The sequence below is a fragment of the Esox lucius genome, chromosome 21 (assembly GCF_011004845.1).
Source record: "Esox lucius isolate fEsoLuc1 chromosome 21, fEsoLuc1.pri, whole genome shotgun sequence".
Classification (NCBI taxonomy): Eukaryota; Metazoa; Chordata; class Actinopteri; order Esociformes; family Esocidae; genus Esox; species Esox lucius.
In genome coordinates this window covers 16,265,600-16,276,573 of record NC_047589.1, presented here as the reverse complement: position 1 = coordinate 16,276,573, position 10,974 = coordinate 16,265,600, and the positions used below count along the sequence as shown (strand labels likewise).

The 10,974-nt window shown below is 43.0% G+C and overlaps 1 protein-coding gene across 1 annotated transcript; it reads left to right on the top strand.

Moving 5' to 3' along the window:
* Nucleotides 1-62: 62 nt before the first annotated feature.
* Nucleotides 63-9,744, top strand: cngb3.1 (cyclic nucleotide gated channel subunit beta 3, tandem duplicate 1). The gene is made up of 18 exons (XM_029116448.2): nt 63-829; nt 1,679-1,739; nt 2,143-2,392; nt 4,100-4,260; nt 4,476-4,787; nt 4,969-5,177; nt 5,358-5,408; nt 5,913-5,999; nt 6,184-6,248; nt 6,493-6,615; nt 6,841-6,982; nt 7,060-7,219; nt 7,391-7,488; nt 7,622-7,705; nt 8,363-8,481; nt 8,598-8,750; nt 9,144-9,294; nt 9,412-9,744. The coding sequence occupies exons 1-18, from the start codon at nt 719-721 to the stop codon at nt 9,445-9,447; spliced, it is 2,373 nt and encodes a 790-aa protein (XP_028972281.2). The 5' UTR covers nt 63-718; the 3' UTR covers nt 9,448-9,744.
* Nucleotides 9,745-10,974: the final 1,230 nt, after the last annotated feature.

Sequence of the window (10,974 nt, the reverse complement as noted above, 5' to 3'; positions counted from 1 at the left end):
GTTGAAAGTGCGAAAGCTAACCACAGAGATCTCAGTTTTAGGCTACAAACTGTAATCCCTTTGTCAAAGGCAGGACATTGGAAAATTTTAGGCAGGGATAAGGTGGGACATTGTAAGATTGAATTAAGTGGTCTCTTTGTATCTGTCTGGAGCATAAACACTCAGGAGCCGTAGAGGCTATCCATAACCCATTCACTTTACAGTATTGTTCTGTTTACTCTTTTTCCTGTCGTATACGAAGAAAGTAACCAAATGTACCTGAATCTGCTGTTAGCCCTGTTTGATCTCCTAGAACTTAAGTTCTCTCTGACTGATATAACAGGCATTTTTATTAAACGACGCCGAACCTGCTGTGGACACGAAACATAACGACCTCCAGCTGTGCATTTGCGGCTCAGTGAACACGTTTGTGCTCAGTATGTAGCAAACAGTCTTATGTCAGAGGGTGTCGTTGTTACGAGCAGCGCTAGGTGGCACTGATAGCTGATCCCTGTTGACCCATTCTATGGCAAAAGCAGTAGAGAAGAGAGGAGGAGTTCCCACAGGGAATTAATAGAACTGAAGATTAATTACCTGGGGAAGGCTGGTTTTCAGACTTCAGGTGGTCAGCGTTAGACAGTTGGTTAGACAAAGGGCAGTTTGAGGATCAGTTCTATAATCCCGGATGGACTCACCAGCTTCCCTATAGGCCAGACTACTCAGTAGCCCACCGTCCACCATGTTCGGCAAGCTCAAAGCACTGTTCTCAGTGCCCGGGCCAACCCCAAAACCAGCTGCCACTGATACCTCTGTTCCAGCCCCCTCACCAGCATCTGCCCCTCCAGCCAAGGTAAGACACGTCTCTCTCTCTCCACAACACTGACGCTAAATGTGAGTGTGCACCGGTATTGAATAGGGGTTAAACCTTTTTTCAGAAACAAGAAATATTCTTGATTATTTTGTACTGTAACACTGTAACATCTGGTGTAAATTGCACAGGCAGAATTTACCCACAGGAGATTTGTACTGTTAATATACAGTATATAGTGTTTGATTGAAACTGACAGTTACTGATGTATATAAATATGGTTTAGGACTGTGGTAAAATGTAAACAGGATTAAATCACCCATATAATGTACATCGGGTGGCTAAATAATATGGATCAAGTATGTAAAGTTGACATATAGAAGAACTAAACTAGCACGTACCAATGACCAACCTACCTGATGACCAAAAAAAGTGGAAAGGTGACCATTGTTTTAATCCCACATTGTCACTTTTATAAAGACAACTTGCCATGTCCTCAACTAATGATTTTACAGTATATGTGATGCTGGATGGAGATTTGACATTGGTTTATAACTGGATTCATGCTGATTATTTTGCCAAAAAGACGCTAAACGAATGTGATACGAGGCACACCCAAGAAATGTGTGACTATCAGGCTGAATTAAAACAAATCTTTATTCTTTATCTCTCAAGTTGAAATAGTTATTTAATTTTGGTCATCAGTGTTAATGATAACTGATGGTTATGAAGACAACCATAAATCCACCTGAGGCTCAAAAGTGAAGAACTGTTTGGTAGCTTGTTTGCGGTTGTGAACAGAAGTAATGACTTTCTGTAGTACTCAGTGTTTATTAATGTGGTGTTAGCTGGTACGTTGTTTTCAGTGATGTAACAGTGTTATGTTCACAGGAAGAACATAAGCCTTCGGAGAAAAAGGATGAGGAGAAGAAGGAAGATTCTAAACCTGCAGGAAAGTTTCTTTCCATTTAGCATTTTGTCTTGCCTCAATGCCCTTTTGAACCAAACCTAATAAAGTTTTGCCTGTGCGCATACCCTTTAGCAAACATAAATTTGACTCAGTCATATAATATCATGAAATACATTTTTAATCATACAATTTCATACAACTTTCAGTGAAAGAAGCTAATGATTTTTTGGCATATTTGGTCTGTTCTTATAGAGCAACACCAACACACGTACATCCATTCCTCACCTGCTCTCTCTCACTTGAAACCAGATCTCACGGACATACATACAGTATTTGAAAACTGGAAAATGAAATTGTCAATTTCAGATGCTTTCTTGTTGTGTTTTAGTCTCTTGGAACGCTACATTGGTCCACTTTGTTGATATTATGTTTTTTACACCCACAGAGCCTGCCCCAGCGCCTTCTACAGGCCCAACACCTGCCCCAGCTCCTTCTACAAGCCCAACACCGGCCCCAGCCCCTTCTACAGGCCCAACACCTGCCCCAGCTCCTTCTACAGGCCCAACACCTGCCCCAGCTCCTTCTGCAGCCCAGGCACCTGCCCCAGCTCCTTCTGCAGCCCAGGCACCTGCCCCAGCTCCTTCTGCAGCCCAGGCACCTACAGCAGGGGATAAACCCGCTGAGGGAGCTGAAGGGTAAGAATGTGAATCACATGGGTGACTGTTTTTGGTCTGGGCTATTAGTTTGGCTAGTACTGCCACAGAGACTGTCAACCTTGTTCATTACCTGAGATTACATGTGCTGATAGTTGCGTAGTAACTAGAGAGCAAAGGCCTTCTGCTCAAGTTTCTTCTCTGTTTTGTCAAAGGGATTTAATTGTCCTCATTGTAGCTAAAAATAGCTTATTCAATATGCTGCCTTCGATATAAACAACTGCAGTTGCTATGTCTGTGAAAGACACTGGACCTCACCCTTCTGTACTACGTACTGTGAAAGGAGCAGTGCAAGCTTGTATTACAGCTGCAGGCAGCTGGTTAATGATGTGTGGAGTTGGAAAGAGGTCTCACCTGTTTGTCTGTGCCATTATAATGTCTGCTCCGTCATGGACAGCACCATCAAGGTCATCTCTGTGTTAAAGCAGTCAATTTCAGTGTAATTCATTCACTACAAGTGACCTGATCAGCCAGTTGACTGTATTAAAAAGTAGGGCAGTTTTAGTGGTGAAGTCCATGCAAGAACACCCTTTTTCCACGTGATGTCCTCTAACCATCTCTATGACTTGAAGATCGACTTGAAGCTTGTTACTCCCAAAGTAGCTGAAGAGGATTATGGGATTATGGGTATTAAGGAGGTCAGGGCATGGGTGGTGTTAGTACACGTGTGAATCGTAGTTTCAAATACAAAGGGTTTTTTGCTTTGTTTCTGTCTTGTTGCTAATATTTGACTTCAAGGAAGGCTATGTTTTACAATGGAAAAGTAACTGTTTGGAAGGAGAGAACTTGTAGCAATTTACAGTCTAGCTTCACATACAGGGATGAGACTTATGTTGAAATTGGTCAAATAACACACAAATCCCACCGGCTTCTATTTTTCACCATACAGAGTAAGTGCTATACTTGTGTGCTTGTGTACAAAAGGAAAGTATACACAGGCAATTTTTACAATATTTTATATGTATATTTTCATTTATTGGTATATTGTCCTAACAGATCGACGCTGAAAACAACCTGATTTGAAAGGATCACATATGATTGGTCAAAAAGAAAGAAGCAGCTTTAGTTTCCTGAAATACCTGTTGATGACCATGTGGCTGATTAATCACATGGCCACCAGCACCTTGATTAGTGCACTGGTGAGAGGGAGAGAGAGAGAGGGCGAGCGAGGGGGGGGGAGTGAGAGAGGGAGGGAGAGAGAGAGAGAGACTGCCATTCAATCTGTGTCTAATATCAAGATGGCCTACTGCTCTACTGAAAATGACTCAGTAGGTTTCTCCGTAGAAACCCTTGTGTCCACACTGTTTAACCTGCAGCTAACATTGACACGGTGGTGCCCAGTCACTGGGAAATAATCTTTCTGTGTGAACAAAAGGTAAACCTGTGGCAAAAGTTCAGAACTGAGCAGCGTAAGTGTAAGAATAAAACTGATTAGGAGGAGACATTTCAAACGTAGACAATGTTGCTCTGTCCACCCAGGATTAAATGTATCCCATGGCTAGGACCACAGTTTAGACCCTGAGACCTAGGAGAGTAGAACAGACTGCACTTACGTTAAATAGCTGTAGCCCATTTAAAGGAAAATGCCACAATCCACTTTGGTATTTGGAAACAAATTATTTTCTCTTATTGATTATATGAAAACTCTTGCACAATCTGTAATTGTGGTCTTTCTGTGTTTTTATACAGTAAAGGCCAGGCCCCCCCGTCACCTCCCCCAGTGGTGTATAGCAGATGCGTAGATGACTCACTCCGGGAGGTGGTTAAGAAGTTAAGAGAACGGACAAATATGTACAAAGAGAGGGCCATTGACCCCTATGCAACCTCGCCTGAAATCAGCCCCCCTGTCAGTAAGTGGACTCCGGTGATGTTCTGTCAGTTAGTCATTTCAAAGTTTCCATCATTTCCATCATTCCAGTCTAATACTCAATGTGTACACTTCAATAGATGTAGAGGACTAATCTTCAGAGTCATGAAGCCCAAATCGTACTAGATCAAATTAGATTTTATACTAAATTCCACAGCTAATCCATACAACTGATTTTATTCACCCCTTTTTCCTCAGCACCGGTCTTGCGGAAGCCGGACTACCTGAGAAAGAAAGAAGAAGAGAGGATAAAAGCAGAGGAGGAGGCCATAAAAAAAGCAGAAGCGGACGCGATAAAGGCAGTTGAAATGGCAAAGAAAAAGGAGGAAAAGGCGAAGGCAGACGCAGAGAAGAAGGAGGCTGAGCGACTAAAGAAAGAGGAGGAGGCGAAGGCCGCCAGGGACGCAGCTTGCTGTCCAATGATCAGCTTCTCTTTCATAGACACTATCCTCAGCCCAATAGAAGACGCCATGGACTCAGTCCTGGGCAACACCATAGACCCATTCACAGGTAGGCCTCAACACACCCTACAACTACACGCTCCCACTACATTACCCAGCTACAACTACACACCACAAATAAAGACTTCACTAGCAACACACTAGAACTACAGTAGCGGGTGCATTTATTGTATTTAATGTGTAATAATGAATGGTCCTTTTCCTTTTTTATTGCTTTCTTGCCTCTCTAGATCGCAGGTATATTGCTTGGTTAACAGTTGTGAGCGTGGCGTTTAACTACAACATTTGGTTCACGCCGGTTCGACTGGTCTTCCCCATCCACACACCAGTGACCATTCCTTTCTGGATAATTGTTGACATTATTGTTGATATTGTCAATGTCATTGATGTAGTTCTCTGGCAACCTCGACTGCAGTTTGTAAAAGGAGGAGACATCATTGTAAGTACTGTAAGATGGTTTGTGTGTGTGTGTGCATGCTTGTGCATGCATATCATGTTTGTATAGTTGCGTTCATCACAAAATTGTATTGTACTGTATGTTGTATTATAAGGCAACAACTGTAATAATTGTTGGTGAAACATACAGATGAATTATTCAATAACTATTGCTATGTTTCAGAAAGAAAGGAGTTTGACAAAGCCACATTATCGTGAGACGGCAAGGTTTCGTGTAAGTGCTTAATCATTTACCTGTGTTGGTTACCCATCTACTGTAAGGTGCACCTATAACCTGTGGTGCTGTATTTATGCAATAATACAAACTCATAGGCAAACGGATACAAAAACCCATTTAATTAAAAACAATAATAAGTTATTCAAGTATAAACTTACAATTGTGATAGATTTCTATAGATTTTATTTTCTGTTACCAAAAATAACCACAATTCTGTCTTACTTCGGCAAAGTATTGGTTACAGACACTGTCTGGATGCAGCCCTTAGCCATACTGTAGGCCTATTGGCCATTCTTCACTATCTCCATGACCGTAACTACAAAGCTTATACTGATGCGACACAGTGCAACATTTTCCTTATTCAGGCATGTGGTAATACAAAGAACATATCAGCCAGTTTGATGTAGTAATCTAGATAACATGTGCTGTAGATAGGCTGATTTGTTTAGAGTTCAGATACTCAATTCCTCTGTACATTGTCTCTTCTTTTTGCTTGGACAGATGGATATGATCAGCATCATCCCATTTGATCTGCTCGGTGTCCTGTTTGGATTCTCTGCTGTGTTCAGGCTCAACCGTCTACTACGGGTAAATATACCATTTATCTTTATCAATAAAACTATGCATGTTATAGTCTGTATCTTTTTCTATATACTTTAACATTAGGTAGTGACGTCAAGACTTCATCCAGATGTTCTCATTATTCTGAAATAATGTTGAGTAATCTGAGTAATTTTGCGGTACCATTGGTTTCCTTCATTTCTTTTTACAGATTGAAAGCTTTTTCGAGTTCAGCGATCGACTTGAGAGTATTATGGCCAAAGCTTACATCTGGAGGTATAATGCAAAAATATTTTGACATATACAAAACAGAAGTTTTGTGAATTCCCTGCCGAGGACTCTTACTTGAGCAGTACCATAGAATCATGTACTAAAACCAACCACTTAAACACTGTCTAGCATGTTGTACTTGGGCACTAGACTGGTTTCAAAGTGTCAGCACTGAGAAAGATTAAGATTCCGGATGGGGGTCGAGTGATGGCAACAAAAAGGCACAACCTTCTTCTGTGTGTTTGTTTAGAGTTGGGCGCACCACTGGCTACTTGCTGTTCATGCTCCATCTAAACGCTTGTTTCTACTACATGGCATCAGAGTACCTGGGCATCAACTCCAGTAAATGGGTCTACAATGGACAGGGAACCGCGTATGTACATATTATTATCTTGAATAAGGTTTCCAGGCGTTCCAGAAAACCCTGGTGGAATTTCATGCTTTATGCATTTTTTCAAGTGATTCTGGAAATATTTTAGAAGGGATTTGGGGATACAGTTAATTATTTTTAAAAGTTTCTAAATGTTTGTTTACCTGAAACCATTGGGTTTTGGGTGTGAGATCCCATCCTTCTAACATCCCTGTATCTTTCCCACAGGTACCTGCGCTGTTACTACTTTGCTGTTCGTAGTCTGATCAACATCGGGGGTCTTCCAGAGCCCGGATCTGTATTTGAGATCTGTTTCCAGATGACCAACTTCTTCGTTGGTGTCTTTGTGTTCTCCAGTTTGATTGGACAGGTACAGTTGTACTATTTTGAAGACGTGCAGATCCACTCCGTGTCCTGGATACAGAGTGTGGTGTTTTCCTGTTCCAGATGAGAGATGTCATTGGGGCGGCCACACAGGGTCAGACGTATTTCCGGGCCTCCATGGATGGCTGTGTGGCATATATGAACATGTTCTACATTCCTGACTTGGTGCAGAACCGAGTACGCACCTGGTACAACTACACCTGGGATGCCCAGGGAATGCTGGGTAAGCAACCGATTCTAGTGGGACATTCATTTTGACTTTCTGCTGCCATAATACTAATGTTAATTATTGTACAATGTAATTTAATGGCAAAACGTCCATGTACATGGACTCACTGTTCATTTTTATATTTTACTCTACCCCATTTCTTCTCCACTGTTTAATGTCTCTCAGATGAGTCGGAGCTTCTGGAAACAATGCCACTTGTAATGAGAACCGCCATTGGTGTGGACATTAACTTTGCTACTTTTGATAAAATTGCGCTTTTTCAGGTGAATAAAGGTTTAAAGAAATCTAATGACCCTGTGAATCCTTGTGCCAGCTGAGAACTAACAGCCAGCTGGCACCGCATTCTGAATGGTGCTTACATTTTGTCTGAATGCTCTGGACGTTATCTTCCGTCAGGGCTGTGATAAGCAGATGTTGGTGGACATGTTGCTGAGGCTTAAGTCCATTATATATCTACCTGGGGACTTTGTGGTGAAGAAGGTGAGTGAAATGTTCCTACTGTTGTAGAATTCAGCAACATGGCATGAGGGTGTGTGCTGTTATACACTCACCTAAAGGATTATTAGGAACACCTGTTCAATTTCTCATTAATGCAATTATCTAATCAACCAATCACATGGCAGTTGCTTCAATGCATTTAGGGGTGTGGTCACAAAGCTCGAATCATTTCAAATTGGTTTCTTGAACATGACAATGAGTTCACTGTACTGAAATGGCCCCCACAGTCACCAGATCTCAACCCAATAGAGCATCTTCGGGATGTGGTGGAACGGGAGCTTGGTGCCCTGGATGTGCATCCCACAAATCTCCATCACCTGCAAGATGCTATCCTATCAATATGGGCCAACATTTCTAAAGAATGCTTTCAGCACTTTGTTGAATCAATGCCACGTAGAATTAAGGCAGTTCTGAAGGCGAAAGGGGGTCAAACACAGTATTAGTATGGTGTTCCTAATAATCCTTTAGGTGAGTGTATAATGTGAGGTCCTGCCGTTGTATGCGGTCTTATGGACCACTGCTTTTGGCCGAGCAGCATTCAGGATTTGAATCACAGTTTATAATACTATATACTCTAGACAGTTTGTCAGTATTCACTCTGCATCTCCAAACCCGTCTCCTGTTTGTTGCCTTTGTTAGGGTGACATTGGTAAAGAGATGTACATCATAAAAGGTGGAGAGGTGCAAGTGGTAGGAGGACCTGACAACTCCATTGTGTTTGTGACACTGAAGGCTGGCTGTGTGTTTGGAGAGATCAGGTCTCATCATTATTATCACATAATAACATGGCGATTTCAGAACGCAATCCTCAAGTAGACGAGAATTCTATTATGAACTATACAATTGTCAATCAGTGCTTTTACTTGTTCTCTAGCCTGCTGCAGTCTGCCAAAGATGGTGGGAACCGACGTACAGCTAATGTAAAAGCTCATGGCTTCGTCAACCTTTTTGTCCTGGATAAAAAAGACCTGGTCGAAATCTTAGTCCACTACCCAAATTCCCAGAAAGTGCTTGCAAAGAAAGGAAGGTAAGAAACCTCGGGTGTGACACGTATACTCAAGAATGCTAAAAGTTCAAAGTCACTCTTTAGTTATGTAGCTGAAGTCTGTCCACTAGTCTACTGTCGAGCTTTGACCGTGCTGCTATTCTGAGTCCACCGGGAGTTGCTTCGACCAGACAGGGTTTTTATTAATACACTTAGATATTACAAATTTGAGGAGAGAGTGTGATTATGTAATTCTAACATTTCGACATGTTAGAATTACATAAAGTTTCTCTGTTTTTGACCAATCGCTCTGCCAGATGGTGATCATTATCTGTCTCTGATATTATTGACTGTTGGGTTTCTATTCTCTGAAAGGAGATGTTACCCACTAATGGAGATAAAACTTCAGTCATATTTGACCCTTTATTTCCAAAGGAAACTGATGAAGGCCAAAGGTCCAGCTGCTGCTAAGGCTGAAGAAGACAAGAAGAAAGGACTGGCGCTGTTCGGACCCAAACCCCCCACTCCAAAATTGGCAAGAGTCTTTGGAGGCTTTGGCAAAGGAGGCTTCTTGGAGAAACTCAAGGTACAATTCAGCAACAGTATCCTGTTTTTTTCACACAATAGATTTATATGGCAAAAGGCTACCTACACCATAGAAATATCTGACAGAGGTTCATGTTTCTCCCCCACTTTTCTTCAGGCGGCCCAAGCTAAGGAAAATACTGGGAATAAATAATGGAGTTGGTGAGACCATCTGACCCGTAACTAGGATCCACCATTTTTGTTTAATGCACTGTATACCGAACCACTATTGCACTGGGATCTATTCATTAATGCACACAGTACCACCATGTTTCTTCTAGCAATATAACATCGCATATAGGACAAATGTTTTGAGGGTCCATTCATGTTTGGTCCCCTTTAATTCCTAGTGAATTTATATTCCCCTTCTGATGATTTTCTCAGGGTCAACCAGATCATTTTGTATTTGTTTGGGAAAAAAACTAAAAATATAAAACATCTACAATAGTAATGGGACCTATTCTGTGCAGCAAGTCTGTGAGATGGAAAGTATATGTTAAATTCAAATGTTTACTCCATATTCATTATGTTTTTAAAACACTCAATTTTAATTCATTTTGTATCTAATCAATTACTATTCGTCCGGGCCGTGGAACACTGGACCAGCTCTATACCCTCTACGGGGTGTTGGAGGGTTCATGGGAGTTTGCCCAACCAATCCACATGTGTTTTGTGGATTTGGAGAAGGCATTCGACTGTGTCCCTCGCGGCATCTTGTGGAGAGTGCTTCGGGAATATGGGGTCCTGGGTCCTTTGCTAAGGGCTGTCGGGTCCCTGTACAACCGAAGCAGGAGCTTGGTCCGCATTGCCGGCAGTAAGTCAGACTTGTTCCCAGTGCATGTTGGACTCCGGCAGGGCTGCCCTTTGTTGCCGGTTCTGTTCGTAATTTTTATGGACAGAATTTCTAGGCGCAGCCAGGGGCCGGAGGGTGTCAGGTTTGGGGACCACACAATTTCGTCTCTGCTCTTTGCAGATGATGTTGTTGTGTTGGCCCCTTCTAACCAGGACCTTCAGCATGCACTGGGACGGTTTGCAGCCGAGTGTGAAGTGGTGGGGATGAAAATCAGTACCACCAAATCCGAGGCCATGGTCCTCAGTCGGAAAAGGGTGGCTTGCCCACTTCAGGTTGGTAGAGAGTGCCTGCCCCAAGTGGAGGAGTTTAAGTATCTAGGGGTCTTGTTCACGAGTGAGGGAAGGATGGAACGGGAGATTGACAGACGGATCGGTGCAGCTTCTGCAGTAATGCAGTCGATGTATCGGTCTGTCGTGGTGAAGAAAGAGCTGAGCCGCAAGGCGAAGCGCTTGATTTACCAGTCAATCTACGTTCCTACTCTCACCTATGGTCATGAGCTTTGGGTCATGACCGAAAGGACAAGATCCCGGATACAGGCGGCCGAAATGAGCTTTCTCTGCAGGGTGGCTGGGCGATCCCTTAGAGATAGGGTGAGAAGCTCAGTCACCCGGGAGGAGCTCAGAGTAGAGCCGCTGCTCCTCCACATCGAGAGGGGTCAGCTGAGGTGGCTTGGGCATCTGTTTCGGATGCCTCCGGAACGCCTTCCTGGGAAGGTGTTCCGGTCCTGTCCCACCGGGAGGTGACCCCGGGGAAGACCTAGGACACGCTGGAGGGACTATGTCTCCCGGCTGGCCTGGGAACGCCTCGGTGTCCCCCCGGAAGAGCTAG